Below are 16,809 nucleotides of genomic sequence, written 5' to 3'. Positions count from 1 at the left end.
TTTGTGTAATCAAAAGTGTCAATTTTTCTGACGTGCCATTTCTGCTCTTCTTTTATGACCATTATCACCCGATACTCACTCTTTATGAACCTGTGAATTGTTTCATTTCCTGCCTTTTTATTTAAAATGTAATTGTGTCTTCTCTTCTGAAGAACACCTGCTGCTCTGTTTCATTGTTTCTTGCCGTTCTTTTTTGTAACTTGACCGTCTCGCTGTGCTTGAATGGGTCAGTAACTGTCTCGGATTTGTTTTAAAAATACCTTGTCATCAGTGTTATGCATTGTGTCTTCAAACATTAAACTAATTAAAAAGGAGACATGGGAGTCCAAAATATGAGTTTAACTTTGTGTTTACTTTAAGTGAAGCACACACGTATCGTGTGGTAGATATAGGAGCAGAATTAGGCCACTTGGTCTGTCAATTCTGCTCTGCCATTTCAACATGGCTGATCCAATTTTCCTCTCAGCCCCAATCTTCTGCCTTCTCTCCGTATCCCTTCATGCCCTGAACAATCAAGAATCTATTAAACCTCTGCCTTAAATATACATAAAAACTTACCCTCTACAGCTGCCTGTGGCAAAGAATTCCACAGATTCACCACTCTCTGGCTAAAGAAATTCATCCTCATCTCCGTTCTAAAAGGACACCCCTCTATTCTGAGGCTGTGTCCTCTGGTCTTAGACTCTGCCACCATAGGAAACATCCTCTCCATGTCCACTCTACCATTTGATAAGTTTTAATGAGGTCATCCCTCATTCTTCTGAATTCTAGTGAATACAGGCCCAGAGCCATCAAATGCTCTTCATACAACAAGCCACTCAGTCCTGGAATCATTTTTGTGAGCCTCCTTTAAACCCTCTCCAGTTTCAGCACATCCTTTCTAAGATAAGGGGCCCAAAACTGCTCACAACACTCCGCACAAAATGCTGGAGGAACTCAGCAGGCCAGGCAGCATCTATGGAAAAGAGTACAGTCAACTTTTTGGGCTGAGACCCTTCAGTAGGACTGGAGAAAAAAAATGAGGAGTAGAGTTAAAAGATGGAGGGAGGGGACGGAGAAACACAAGATGATAGGCGAAACCAGGAGGAAGAAGGATGAAGTAAAGAGCCGGGAGGTTGATTGGTGAAAGAGATACAGGGCCGGAGAAGGGGGAATCTAATAGGAGAGGACAGAAGGCCATGGAAGAAAGAAAGGGGGAGGAGCACTGGGGGGCAGAGGAGATGGGCAGACAAGGAGATAAGGTGAGAGAGGGAACATGGGATGGGAAATGGTGAAGTGGAGTGGTGGGGAGGCATTACTGGGAGTTTGAGGAATTGATGTTCATGCCATCAGGTTGGAGGCTACCGAAACGGAAAATAAAGTGTCGTTCCTCCAACCTAAGTGTGGCCTTATCCCGATGGTGGAGGAGGCCATGGATGAACATATTGGAAATGGGAATGGGAAGTGGAATTAAAATGGGTGCCCACTGGGAGATCCCGCTTTTTCTGGTGGATGGAGCATAGATGCTCAGCGAAGCAGTCTCCCGATCTGCATTGGGTCTCACCGATATGTAGGAGCCAACACCGGGAGCACTGGACACAGTATGTGACCCCAACAGACTCTCAGGTGAAGTGTCACCTCATCTGGAAGGACTGTTTAGGGCCCTGAATGGTAGTGAAGGAGGAGGTGTAGGGGCCGGTGTAGCACATGTTCCACTTGTAAGGATAAGCGCCAGGAGGGAGATCTGTGGGGGGGGATGAATGGACGATCTCACTGGAGGCAAAGTTGACTAAGTCAACGAGTTCCACATAGGTGCACCAATGCAGTCTTTGATGTAGCATAGAAAAAGTTGGGGAGTTTTCCAGTGTCAGCTTGGAACATAGACTGGTCCAAGAAGCCGACTAAAAGGCAGGCATAGTTGGGACCCATGCAAGTGCCCATGGCTACACACTTGGTTGAAGGAAGTGGGAGAAGCCAAGGAAGAAATTATTTAGAGTGAGGACAAGTTCTGCCAGAAAGACGAGAGTGGTGATGGAGGGGAACTGGTTGGGTCTGGTGTCCAGAAAGAAACAGAGACCTTTGAGGCCTTCCTGGTGGGGGATAGAGGTGTATAGGGACTGGACATCCATAGTATCTCTTTCACCAATCAACTTCCCAGCTCTTTGCTTCACCCATCCCTCCCCCCCACTCCCAGTTTCACCTATCACCTTGTATTTCTGTCTCCCCTCCCCCCATCTTCTAACTCTGATTCCTCATCTTTTTCTCTCCAATCCTGCTGAAGGGTCTGGGCCCAAAACACCAACCATACTTTTTTCCATAGATGCTGCCTGGCCTGCTGAGTTCCTGCAGCATTTTGTGTGTGTTGCTCGGATTTCTAGCATCTGCAGATTTTCTCTTGTTCTCAATACTGCAATTGAGGTCTCACCGGTGCTTTATAAAGTCTCAACATTACATCCTTGTTTTTATATTCTAGTCCTCGTGAAATAAATGCTAACATTGCATTTGCCTTCCTCACCACAGGCTCAACCTGAAAATTAACCTTTAGGGAATTCTGCACAAGGACCTCAGCATTTTGTGTTTTCTCTCCATTTTGAAAAGAGTCAACCCTTTCATTTCTTCCACCAAAGTGCATGACCATACACTTCCCAACTCTGTATTCTATCTGCCATTTCTTTGCCCATTATCCTAATCTAAGTCCTTCTGTAGCTTCTCTACTTCCTCAAAACTACTTGCCCCTCCACCTACGTTCATATCGTCTACAAACTTTGCAACAAAGCCATCAATTCCATTTTCCAAATCATTGACATATAACGTAAGAACGATCGGTCCCAACACAGACCCCTGTGAAACACCATTAATCACCAGCAGTCAGCCAGAAAAGGATCCCTTTATTCCCACTCTTTGACTCCTGCCAACCAGCCACTGCTTTATCCATGCCAGAATCTTTCCAGTAATACCAAGCGTAATACATAGCTTGTTAAGCAGCCTCATATGTGACACCTTGTTAAAGGCCTTCTGAAAATCAAAGTGCACAACATCATCTGATTTTCCTTTGTCTACACTGCTTGTTATTTCTTCAAAGATTTTCAACATATTTGTCAGGCAAGATTTTCCCTTGAGGACACTATGCTGACCACAGCCTATTTTATCATGTGCCTCCAAGTATCCTGAGACTTCATGCTTAATAATCGACTCCAAAATCTTCCCAACCACTGAGATCAGATTAACTGAGCCTATAGTTTCCTTTCTTCTGCCACTCTCCCTTCTTGAAGAGTGGAGTGACATTTGTAATTTTCCAATCTTCTGGAACCTAGTCAAGAATTTACTGATTCTTGAAAGATTAGTACTAAGGCCTCCATGATCTTTTGGAATTCTGGGGTGTACACCATCTAGTCCAAGTGACTTATCTCCCTTCTCTAGTTATGGCAACTTCACATACTTCATGACCCCTGACACCTGGAACTTTCACCATACTACTAGTGTCTTCCAGAGTGAAGGAAAGGAAAAGTACGTCGCATCCGGAGTTTCTCCGGCTAGCGGACGATTTCCCTCCACGCCTCTCTGACGTAGTGGGGAACCGCGTACGAGAAAAGTTACAGCAGTGGTTTGCCATTGCCCTCTGCCGGTTGAGTTTCCAAAGAGATCACCAGCTCGTAACCCAGCATGGATGGGAAGCGTGCAGGGGAGCCGGCTGGATTCGAACTCGGGACCTTTTGTCACGGAGTCCGGCGCTGATGCCACTACTCTACTGTCTCTACACACATGACTGTGGGGCTAGGCATAGCTCAAATGTCATCTATACATTTGCTGATGATACAACCATTGTTGGCTGAATTTCAGATGGTGACAAGAGGGGGTACAGGAAAGAGATATACCAGCTAGTTGAGTGATGTCGCAGCAACAACCTTGCACTCATTGTCAGCAAGACGAAAGAGCTGATTGTGGACTTCAGGAAGGGTAAGACAAAGGAACACAAACCAACCCTCAGAGGGATCAAAAGTGGAGAGAGTGAGCAGTTTCAAGTTCCTGGGTATCAATATCAAGATCTAACCTGGTCCCAACATATCGATGCAACTATAAAGAAGGCAAGGCAGTGGCTACAGGAGCTTGAGGAGATTTGGTTTGTCAACTAAAACACTTGAAAACTTCTACAAATGTACCGTGGAGAGCATTCTGACCGGCTGCATCACTGTCTGGTATGGGGAGGAGGGCTACTGCACAAGATCAAAATAAGTTACAGAAACTTGCAAAATTAGTCAGCTCCGTCATGGGTACCAGCCTCTGTAGAACCCAAACAGTGGTGCCTCAGGAAGGTGGCGTCCATCATTAAGGATCCCCACCACCTTGGACATGACTTCTTCTCATTATTACCATCGGGAAGGAGATACAGAAGCCTGAAGTCAGACACTCACTGATTCAGGAACAGCTTCTTCCCCTCTACCATTCAATTTCTAAATGGACATTGAACCCATGAACATTCCCTCAAAATTTTCCCATTATCAGTTTAAAGCTATGCCTTTTAAGATTGCCGTCGAAAAATAACTCCTCCAAAAAAAAAAAACAACTCATCCAGTGCATCATGTCCAAGTGCTGTTCCTGGATTAAATATCAAAGCACATTTCAAGTTTTTTTTTCCATGAGTACAAGAAGGTAATTTCTGTTTCTATAATTATATAATGTTTATTTTGTCATTTCAGTCCATTAATCAGCTGACAAATCATTACATGCTATTTCTCATCTGGTTTGCAAATATAATGTATTATAAAAGCCATAAACTATCTGAACTTTCAAACAAATTCACATTTCAATTACAAATATCATCAAACAATTCTAAAACAATTTACTGATCTGGTTTAAAATTTCACTAAGTTTCAAATGACTGTACAAAGCACTAACAGCATCAAAGCAAGTGGGTCCATGTCCAATAATATCCAGGTACTTGGGTTTACTCTCCATTATTGGACTTTATGAAGTCTCTGTGAACTAATCTGTAGTATTGTCCTTTTGCTTGCAGCAACTCACGATGAGATCCTTCCTCCACTATGGACCCGTTCTCCATCACCAGGATTTTATTTGCCCTTTCCACTGTTTTCAGACGATGAGCAATGACTATAATTGCCTGATCTTGGAATTTGGACAGCTCCTGCTGAATCTGGAAGAGTTAATACAGAATGTTAGAGATTCTGCAGGTGCTGGAGATAAAGAGCAACACAGACAAAATGCTGGAAGAACTCAGCAGGTCAGGCAGCATATATGAAAAAGAATAAACAGTTGACGTTTCAAACTGAGACTCTTCATCCGCCTTGATGAATGGTGTTGGTCCAAAACATTGACTGTTTATTCATTTCTATATATGCTGCCTCACCTGCTGAGTTCCTCCAGCATTTTGTCTGTGTTAATACAGAAGATTATTGCACTGACATTATTCAGAATTATTTCAGATGCAATATTCACATGCACTCTCCAAAGCTACAGGCTGCATAAGTAAAGCATTTCCCAACCCAACGTGGACGCTCTAATTAAACTCATTTGTCTCTGCTGAGTAAGCCACTTGGCTTGTATGCCCAACACAACTCCCTCTACTACGAGTTCTAGCACGACAATAAATCAACAGGTGGCCAGAAAAATAAAAGAATCAAGGATGCTTCCAAAGCCACTTTCAAAGGGGGAATCTCTGGTCCATTATGGGGGGGAGGAGGCATTCTGGGTGGTATTCAGAACCCTGCATTCCATGCAACAGGAAAGCTCTGAAGCCCCATATATGTGTTAGTACACCACCTCACACCCAACATCAAATACCTCCTGACCCACCTGTGGCTGAGAATACAAGTCACATGTCAGCAGAGCTCCCCAAAATGGAGTGGATGCAAATCATTCTCAAAAGGACATTCAGGGGAGTGAATGAAGGGAGGGAGAACAGAGCTTTGCATATCTTGAGTTTTTCTTCAGCAAATGATCTTAACCCAAGTACCAATTAAAATCACCCAAAGATTCCAGAAGGGTTAAAGAAGAAGAGCCAGCACAAACATAAACAAAAAACAAAAAACAAAAAACAGCATAAACAAAAGAGTGAAATAGTGACCTTGTGCTGGAAATGTTGGGCCTTTTCCTGAAAATACTAGGACTCCAAGGTATCAAAAATATAGCTGTACATTTGGAAGTTTTTATTTTTTATTGTTTTACAACATTGAATCAGTGGATTTAATTTGGCTTTTTTGACACTGATCAACAGAAAAACACTTTCAGAGTGAAAGTGAAAACAGATTTCTACAAACTGATCAATTACAAATATAAAAACACAAAATAATTATTGGCATAATTAGGTAGATAGATAGATATACTTTATTGATCCCGAGGGAAATTGGGTTTCATTACAGCCGCACCAACCAAGAATAGAGCCACAAACAATCAAACAACAAAATGCAAACTATGCCAGATGGAAATAAGTCCAGGACCAGTCTATTGGCTCAGGGTGTCTGACCCTCCACAGGAGGAGCTGCAAGTTCGATGGCCACAGGCAGGAACGACCTCCCATGCTGCCCAGTGTTGTATCTCGGTAGAATATGTCCAAAGTCCAACAGTAAAAACAGTAATTACTCACCCCTTCAAGTCAATATTTAGTAGACGGACCTTTGGCAGCAACTACAGCCTTGAGTCTTCTGTGGATAGGTCTCTATCAGCTTTACACATCTGGACACCGGAATTTTCCCCCATCCTTCTTTATAAAACTGCTCAAGCTCTATCAGATTGTGTGGGGATCAGGAGTGAACAACCCTTTACAAGTCCAGCCACAAATTCTCAATTGGATTGAGGTCTGGACTCTGACTTGGCCACTCCAGGACATTAACTTTGTTGTTTTAAAGCCATTCCTGTGTAGCTTAGGTTTTACGTCTGGGGTGTTTGTCTTGATGGAAAACATACCTTCTCCCAAGTCGCAGTTCTCCTGCAGACTGCATCAGGTTCTCCTCCAGGATTTCACTGTATTTTGCTGTATTCATTTTACCCTCTACCTTCACAAGCCTTCCAGGGCCTGCTGCAGTGAAGCATCCCCACAGCACAATGCAGCCTTACTTCACAGAAGGGATGGTGTGTTTTTGATAATTTGCAGTGTTTGGCTTACACCAAACATAGCATTTAGTCTGATGACCAAAAAGATCAATTTTGGATTCATCAAACCATAGAACTTTCTTCCAGCTGACTTCAGAGTCTCCCACGTGCCTTCTAGCAAACTCTAGCCGAGATTTCATGAGAGTTTTTTTTCAACAGTGGCTTTCTCTTTGTCACTCTCCCATAAAACTGCGACTGGTAACGTACCAGAACAACAGTTGTTGCATGTGCAGACTTTCCTATCTCAGCCTCTGAAGCTTGTAACTCCACCAGAGTTGTCCTAGGTCTCTTGGTGGCCTCCCTCACTGGTTCCTTTCTTGCATGATCATTCAGTTTTTGAGGATGGCCTGCTCTAGGCAGATTTACAGCTGTGCCATATTTTTTCCATTTCTTGATGATTGACTTGACTGTAATCCAAGGAATATTCAGTGACTTGGAAATTTTCTTGTATCCATCTCCTGACTTGTGCTTTTCAATAACCTATTCGCAGGGTTGATTATAGTGTTCTTTTGTTTTCATGGTGTAGTTTTTACCAGGTTACCGACTCACCAGCAGATGGACCTTCCAGATACAGGTGTATTTTACTACAATCAATTGAAACACCTTGACTGCACACAGGTCTCCAAAAACAGATCTCCATTAAACTAATTATGTGACTTCCAAAACCAATTGTCTGCACCAGTGATAGACAATAGGTGCAGGAGTAGGCCATTTGGCCCTTCAAGCAAGCACCGCCATTCAGAGTAATCATAACCGATCATCCACAATCAGTACCCCGTTCCTGCCTTCTCCTTATATCCCTTGACTCTGCTATCCTTAAGAGCACTATCTAACTCTTTCTTGAAAGCATCCAGAGAATTGGCCTCCATAGCCTTCTGAGGCAGAGCATTCCACAGATCCACAACTCTCTGGGTGAAAAAGTTCTTCCTCAACTCTGTTCTAAATGGCCTACCCATTATTCTCAAATTGTGGCCTCTGGTACTGGACTCCCCCAACATCAGGAACATGTTTCCTGCCTCTAGTGTGTCCAATCCCTTAATAATCTTATATGTTTCAATCAGATCCCCTCTCATCCTTCTAAATTCCAGTGTATACAAGCCCAGTCGCTCCAATCTTTCAACATATGACAGTCCTGCCATGCCGAGAATTAACTTCATGAAATTACACTGCACTCCTTCAATAGCAAGAATGTCCTTCCTCAAATTTGGAGACCAAAACTGTACACAGTACTGTACGGTGTGGTCTCACTCATTCATGAGTACAGCTGCAGAAGGACCTCTTTGCTCTTATACTCAATTCCCCTTGTTATGAAGGCCAGCAGGCCATTAGCTATCTTCACTGCCTGCAGTACCTGTATGCTTACTTTCAGTGACTGATGAACAAGGACACCTAGATCTCGTTGTACTTACCCTTTTCCTAACTTGACACCATTCAGATAGTAATCTGCCTTCCTGTTCTTGCCACCAAAGTGGATAACCTCACATTTATCCACATTAAACTGCATCTGCCATGTATCTGCCCACTCACCCAACCTGTCCAGGTCACCCTGCATTCTCATAACATCCTCCTCACATTTCACACTGCCATCCAGCTTTGTGTCATCTGCAAATTTGCTAATGTTACTTTTAATCCCTTCATCTAGATCATTAATGTATATTGTAAATAGCTGCGGTCCCAGCACCGAGCCTTGCGGTACCCCACTAGTCACCGCCTGCCATTCTGAAAGGGACCCGTTAATCCCTACTCTTTGTTTCCTGTCTGCCAACCAATTTTCTACCCATGTCAGTACCCTACCCCCAATACCATGTGCTCTAATATTGCCCAGTAATCTCCTATATGGGACCTTATCAAAGGCTTTCTGAAAGTCCAGGTACACTACATCCACTGGCTCCCTCTTGTCCATTTTCATAGTTACATCCTCAAAAAATTCCAGAAGATTAGTTAAGCATGACTTCCCCTTTGTAAATCCATGCTGACTCGGACTGATCCTGTTACTGCTATCCAAATGTGCTGCTATTTCATCTTTTATAATTGACTCCAGCATCTTCCCCAGCACTGATGTCAGGCTAACTGGTCTATAATTCCCTGTTTTCTCTCTCCCTCCTTTCTTAAAAAGTGGGATAACATTAGCTACCTTCCAATCCTCAGGAACTGATCTTGAATCTAAAGAACATTGGAAAATGATTACCAATGCATCCACGATTTCTAGAGCCACCTCCTTAGGTACCCTGGGATGCAGACCATCAGCCTTCAGTCCCATCAGTTTACCCATCACCATTTTCTGCCTGATGCAAATTTCCTTCAGTTCCTCCGTTACCCTAGGTCCTCTGGCCACGATTACATCTGGGAGATTGTTTGTGTCTTCCCTAGTGAAGACAGATCCAAAGTACCTGTTCAACTCAACTTTCCTTGTTCCCCATATTAAATTCACCCGTTTCTGTCTTCAAGGGCCCAACTTTGGTTTTAACTAATTATTTCCTCTTCACATACCGAAAGAAGCTTTTACTATCCTCCTTTATATTCTTGGCTAGTTTACCTTCGTATCTCATCTTTTCTCCCTGTATTGCCTTTTTAGTTATCTTCTGTTGCTCTTTAAAAGTTTCCCAATCCTCTGGCTTCCCGCTCATCTTTGCTATGTTATACTTCTTTTTAATTTTTATACTGTCCTTGACTTCCCTTGTCAGCCACAGTCGCCCCTTACTCCCCTTAGAATCTTTCTTCTTCTTTGGAATGAACTGATCCTGCACCTTCTGTATTATTCCCAGAAACACTTGCCATTGCTGTTCCACTGTCATCCCTGCTAGGGTATTGTTCAATTGAACTTTGGCCAGCTCCTCCCTCATAGCACCATAGTTCCCCTTGTTCCACTGTTCCGAGATTCCCTTCTCCCTCTCAAATTGTAAATTAAAATTTATCATATTATGGTCACTACCTCCTAATGGCTCCTTTACCTCGAGTTCCCTTATCAAATCCGGTTCATTACACGACACTAAATCCAGAGTTGCCTTCTCTCTGGTAGGCTCCAGTACAAGCTGCTCTAAGAATCCATCTCGGAGGGACTCCACAAACTCCCTTTCTTGGGGTCCAGTACCAACCTGATTCCTCCAGTCTACCTGCATGCTGAAATCCTACATAACAACTGTAGCATTACCTTTGCAACATGCCAATTTTAACTCTTGATCCAACTTGCACCCGATATCCAGGCTACTGTTTGGGGGCCTGTAGGTAACTCCCATTAAGGTATTTTTGCCCTTACATTTTCTCAGTTCTACCCATACTGACTCTACATCTCCTGATCCTATGTCCCCCCTCGCAAGGGACTGAATATCATTCCTCACTAACAGAGCCACCCCACACTCTCTGCCCACCTGTCTGTCCTTTCGATTGGACGTATACCCTTGAATATTGATTTCCCAGGCCCTGTCCACTTGAAGCCATGTCTCTGTTATTCCCACAACATCATACTTACCAATTTCCAACTGAGCCTCAAGCTCATCCACTTTATTTCTTATACTCCGTGCATTCATATATAATACTTTTACTCCATTACTCCCCTCACCTTTCACATCGATTCCTATTGCACTTGGCCATACTCTCCAATCCCTTCCTGAGCTTTCTGCCCCGTTAATTCTGTTGTCTTTCTTAACTTTCCTTTTTCCCTCTTTCCCTTTAACTCCATCCTTATATTTCCTCTCCTCCCCCCCACTACTTAGTTTAAACACACCTGTGTTGCAGAGGCAAACCTGCCTGCCAGAACGCTGGTCCCCCGCCTGTTAAGGTGCAACCCGTCCCTTTTGTACAATTCATCCTTGCCCCAAAACAGATCCCAGTGGTCTAAGAATCTAAATCCCTGCTTCCGTACCAGCTCCTCAGCCACACATTCAGATCCCCTATCTCCCTGTTCCTGCCCTCACCAGCACGAGGAACTGGAAGCAAACCGGAGATAACCTGGAGGTCCTGCTTTTCAGCCTTCTTCCGAATTCTCTGAAGTCACGCTGCAGAATTTTTTCCCTCTTCTTCCCCACATCATTTGTGCCGACATGCACCACCACTTCCGGATGTTCACCTTCACTCCTGAGGATTCCCTGCAATTGGTCTGTGTCATCCTGGATCCCGGCACCAGGGAGGCAACACACCATCCTTAAATCCCGCCTGTGTCTTCTGTCCCGACAGCTTCCAAGAGGGTGAACTTGTTTTCAAGAGATACATCCCCCGGGGTCTCCTGTACTCCAAGCATCCATCCCTTCCTCATCGTCGCCCCCCTTCTCTCTTCCTTCGGTGTAATGATGTCGCTGTAGGTCCTGTCTAGAAAACTCTCGTTTTCCTGGATGAACCTGAGGTCATCCAGTTGCCTCTCCAGTGCCTCAACACGGTCCTTCAGGAGCTGAACCTGGACACACTTTCCACAGTTATAGCAGCCAGAGACACCATCAACATCCCTGACCTCCCACATCATGCAAGCAGCACACTGAATCAGTTGACCTGTCATTTCTTTACCACTTCTCACCCTCTCCAACTGTGGCGTAGTCTCCTCCCTCAGCTTCCTCGCCGAAGACTCTCGAGCCAAAGACTCGCACTTTTCTCACAAGGCACTTCCCTTGACAAGGCCGCTCCCCTGATGATTTGGTGTGGCATATTAAAGGGGAGAGGAATACTTATACAATCAATTATCTTGTGTTTTATAGTTGTAATATGTAGGCATGTGGCCAAGTGGTTAAGGCATTGGACTAGCAACCTGAAGGTCATGAGTTCGAGCCCCAGCCGAGGCAACGTGTTGTGTCCTTGAACAAGGCACTTAACCACACATTGCTCTGCGACGACACTGGTGTCAAGCTGTTTTGGTCTTTGCCCTTCCCTTGGACAACATCGGTGTCATGGAGAGGGGAGACTTGCAGCATGGACAACTGCTGGTCTTCCATACAGCCTTGCTCAGGCCTGCGCCCTGGAGAGTGAAGACTTTCCAGACGCAGATCCATGGTCTCGCAAGACTAACGGATGCCTTTAATTTAATTTATATTTGTAATTAATTTAGATCACTTCGTTGAGTTATGTTTTCACTTTGACATGAGAGAGTTTTTCTCTGTTGATCAGTGTCAAAAAAGCCAAATTAAATACACTGTGATTGTATGTGGTAAAACAATAACTGGAGCACTGCGCAGATGCAACAGAAGCGATCCCACTCAGGTTCAGTGAAGAGCTTTAAAAATCCAGCCTCCATAAAAGAGAGGTACCACTCAGTGGAGTGGTCATTATGGGAGCGGTGTCAAATGTGGGATTTTCAGGAGACTTCAGACCTCCCTGATGGCCACATTGGCACCAGGTGCATCGAGTTGCGCTCCTTTGAGACCATGTTAGGGAACTGGAGCTGCAGCTCGATGACCTTCGGCTTGTTAGGGAAAGTGAAGTGGTGACTGATAGGAGCTACAGGATGGTAGTCACCACAAGCCTACAGGAGATAGATAAATGGATAACTGTCAGGAGAGGGAAGGGAGAACATCAGATAGTGGAGAGCACTCCTGTGGCTGTCCCCCTGAACAATAAGTACTCCATTTTGAGTACCATTGGAGATGACCTACCTGGGGGAAGCAATAGCTCCTGTGCCTCTGGTACGGAGTCTGGCCCTGAGGGTCTGAAGTGTAGGAAATGGAAGAGGATGGCAGCAGTAAGAGGGGACTTTGTAGTTAGAGGGTCAGACAGGCAATTCTGTGGTCTTGCAAAGGAAACACAGATGATAATTTGCCTCCCAAGTGCCATAGTCCACAATGTTTCTGATTGTGTCCACGATATCCTGAAAAAGGAGGTTGAGCAGCCAGAAGTCATGGCACATGTTGGAAGGAAGGACAAGCCAATGATTGGGTACACATGCAGAGAGTGTAAAGAGTTAAATTGTACCACAGAGGCAAAATTCAAATGGGTGAAGAATGCAGGACTGAAGGTGCTACACTTAAATGTGCGTCACATTTGCAATAAGATGGATGAACTTGTGGTGCAATTAGAGATTGGTTGGTATGATGTTGTGGGCAGCACTGAGTCGTGGCTGAAAGGCAGCCATAGTTGGGAGCTCAACATCAAAGGATATACTTTGTATCAGAAAGACAGGTAGGAAGGCCTAGATGGTGATGTGGCTCTGTTGGTAAGAGATGGAATTATATCTTTAGAAAGAGGTGACACAGGACCAGAGAATGTTGAATTTTTATGGGTGGAGTTAAATTGCAAGGGTTAAAAAATCATTATGGGTATCATATATAGGCCTTCAAATAGTAGCCAAAATGTGGGGTTAAGATTGCAAAGGGAACTGGAAAAGGCATGTAATAAGAGTAATGTCACAATTGTAATGGGGAAACTTCAATATGCAAGGTACTGGGAAAATCAGGTGTTGTAAGTGAGGAAAACAGATTCGATAGGTCTCATGGACAAGGACTCTGGACACGCAGCCTTGGTAGTAAAGGATTTTATTTACAGAAGGCAAATGTGGGAAATGGCAACAAAAGCAACACGCATACGCGCACACCTTATGGTAGTCAGATTGGCAATAAAACACACGCGGACAATTAATAAAATCATGTGGGAACAAAGTACACACACACACACACACACACACACACACAACCAAGGGAAAAGTCAAAACAGTACCTGACACCCCTTGACCCTGTGCGGGCATGGCTCCTATGATATTAGGGACAATACCCACACTCCTAACCCTATTCAATGCACAACTCACCAACAACAGGGTGGTCCGTCAGAGGTAGCAAAAAAAGAGAGGGTCAAGCACACATAGCTTCCTTTATAGTGCAGCAGGGATGATGAGTCCAGCCCAGGTGGTTCACAGGGAAGCCAATGGCTCGGTGCCAGCAGGGTTAAGCTGATTACAAAGGCCAATTGCCCGAGGTCAAGTACAAGGCTAATTAAAGGGGCCAGTGGTTAGGTGTGCATTGATGGGCGAGGAGGGGTCAAACCTTGTCTGACAGGTGGTGTGTCCTTCAACCAGATAATGGACAGTGCTGTCACGTGACAGTCACAACCCCTCCAATACATCAGGCTGGTGTCAGATCACAAGAAAGAGAATTTGTTGAATGCCTACGAGATGGCTTTTTAGAGCAGTTTGTGCTTGAACCTACTAGGGAAAAGGCCATCTTAGATTGGGTGTTGTGTAATAACCTAGATCTTATTAGAGAGCTTAATGTAAAGGAACCCTTAGGAGACAATGATCATAATATGACTGAATTCATATTGCAATTTGAGAGTGAGAAGCGTAAGTCACGTGTAACAGTATCGCAATTACAAAGGGAATTACAGAGGCATGAGAGAGGAACTTGCCCAGGTGGATTGGGGGAGGAGACTGGCAGGGATGACAGCAGAGCAGAGGTGGTTGAAGTTTCTGGGAATAGTTCACAAGGCGCAGGATAGATATGTCCCACAGGAGAGAAGTTCTCAAATGATGGGGTAGGCAACCATGGCTGACAAAGGAAGATTCTGGCATTGTACCGATGACTGGAAAATTGCAAATGTTACTCCGCTAGTAAAGAAGGATGGGAGGCAGCAGAAAAGAAACTATAAACCTGTTAGCCTGACATCAGTGGTTGGGAAGTGGTTGGAATTGATTGTTAGGGATGAGATTAGGGCATACCTGGAGGCACATGACAAGATAGGCCAAAGCCAGCATGGTTTCCTGAAAGGAACATCCTGCCTGACAAACCTACTGCAATTCTTTGTTACCAGTGCTACGTGACAGTGATGGTAAGAATTGGAGGAGATGGCAGTTGAATGCGTGGCTGAGGAGTTGGTGCAGGGAGCAGGGTTTTAGATTTTTATATCATTGGGATCTCTTCTGGGGAAGGTGGGACCTGTACGGATTGGATGGGTTGCACCTGAACTTGAGGGGGAGAAATATCCTTGCAGGTAGGTTTGCTAGCATGGTTCGGGAGGGTTTAAATTAATTTGCGAGGGCAGTGAAAGAAGTGCATGGAGTAAAGCCAGATCTAACATACAGAGAGGCTTTGAGGAAAGAGAAGCAGAATAAACGGTGTAAAGGTAGTGAGGCAGAAGGGCTGAAGTGTGTGTACCTCAATATAAGAAGCATCAGGAACAAAGGTGATGAACTGAGAGCATGGAATTATGATGTAGTGGCCATTACAGAGACTTGGCTGGCACCAGGGCAGGAATGGATTCTCAATATTCCCGGATTTCAGTGCTTCAAAAGGGATAGAGAGGGCGGAAAAAGGGGAGGAGGGGTGGCATTACTGGTCAGGGATATTATTACAGCTACAGAAAGGGTGGGTAATGTAGCAGGATCCTCTTTTGAGTCAGTATTGGTGGAAGTCAGGAACAGGAAGGGAGCAGTTACTCTACTGGGGGTATTCTATAGGCCCCCTGGTAGCAGCAGAGATACAAAGGAGCAGATTGGGAGGCAGATTTTGGAAAGGTGCAAAAATAACAGGGTTGTTAGCATGGGTAACTTTAACTCCCCTAATATTGATTGGCACCTGATTAGTTCCAAGGGTTTAGATGGGGCAGAGTTTGTTAAGTGTGTCCAGGACGGATTCCTGTCACAGTATGTGGACAGGCCAACTAGGGGGAATGCCATACTAGATCTAGTACTAGGTAATGAACCGGGTCAGGTCACAGATCTCTCAGTGGGTGAGCATCTGGGGGACAGTGACCACCGCTCCCTGGCCTTTAGCATTATCATGGAAAAGGATAGAATCAGACAGGAAAATTTTTAGTTGGGGAAAGGCAAATTATGAGACTATAAGGCTAGAACTTGCGGGTGTGAATTGGGATGATGTTTTTGCAGGGAAATGTACTATGGACATGTGGTCGATGTTTAGAGATCTCTTGCAGGATGTTAGGGATAAACTTGTCCCGGTGAGGAAGGTAAAGAATGGTAGGGTGAAGGAACCATGGGTGACAAGTGAGGTGGAAAATCTAGTCAGGTGGAAGAAGGCAGCATACATGAGGTTTAGGAAGCAAGGATCAGATGGGTCTATTGAGGAATATAGGGAAGCAAGAAAGGAACTTAAGAAGGGGCTGAGAAGAGCAAGAAGGGGGCATGAGAAGGCCTTGGCGAGTAGGGTAAAGGAAAACCCCAAGGCATTCTTCAATTATGTGAAGAACAAAAGGATGACAGGAGTGAAGGTAGGACCGATTAGAGATAAAGGTGGGAAGATATGCCTGGAGGCTGTGAAAGTGAGCGAGGTCCTCAATGAATACTTCTCTTCGGTATTCACCAATGAGAGGGAACTTGATGATGGTGAGGACAATATGAGTGAGGTTGATGTTCTGGAGCATGTTGATATTAAGGGAGAGGAGGTGTTGGAGTTGTTAAAATACATTAGGACAGAAAAGTCCCCGAGGCCTGACGGAATATTCCCCAGGCTGCTCCACGAGGCGAGAGAAGAGATTGCTGAGCCTCTGGCTAGGATCTTTATGTCCTCATTGTCCACGGGAATGGTACCGGAGAACTGGAGGGAGGCGAATGTTGTCCCCTTGTTCAAAAAAGGTAGTAGGGATAGTCCGGGTAATTATAGACCAGTGAGCCTTACGTCTGTGGTGGGAAAGCCGTTGGAAAAGATTCTTAGAGATAGGATCTATGGGCATTTAGAGAATCATGGTCTGATCAGGGACAGTCAGCATGGCTTTGTGAAGGGCTGATCATGTCTAACAAGCCTGATAGAGTTCTTTGAGGAGGTGATCAGGCATATAGATGAGGGTAGTGCAGTGGAT

General features: G+C 44.6%; 1 protein-coding gene across 1 annotated transcript in view; it reads right to left on the bottom strand.

Annotated features, from left to right (window-relative positions):
* Positions 1-4,658: 4,658 nt before the first annotated feature.
* The window catches only part of tap2a (transporter associated with antigen processing, subunit type a), a 57,007-nt gene continuing 44,856 nt past the window's right edge, over positions 4,659-16,809 (bottom strand). Inside the window, exon 12 of the mRNA XM_072258921.1 lies at positions 4,659-5,131. Within this exon, the coding sequence (XP_072115022.1) occupies positions 4,925-5,131 (207 nt within the window). The 3' untranslated portion in view covers positions 4,659-4,924. The remainder of the gene's footprint in view (positions 5,132-16,809) is intronic.

This window comes from Mobula birostris, chromosome 5 (assembly GCF_030028105.1).
Source record: "Mobula birostris isolate sMobBir1 chromosome 5, sMobBir1.hap1, whole genome shotgun sequence".
Taxonomy (NCBI): domain Eukaryota; kingdom Metazoa; phylum Chordata; class Chondrichthyes; order Myliobatiformes; family Myliobatidae; genus Mobula; species Mobula birostris.
Note: the sequence above shows the minus strand (reverse complement) of the source record. Positions and strands in the feature narration are given on the sequence as shown.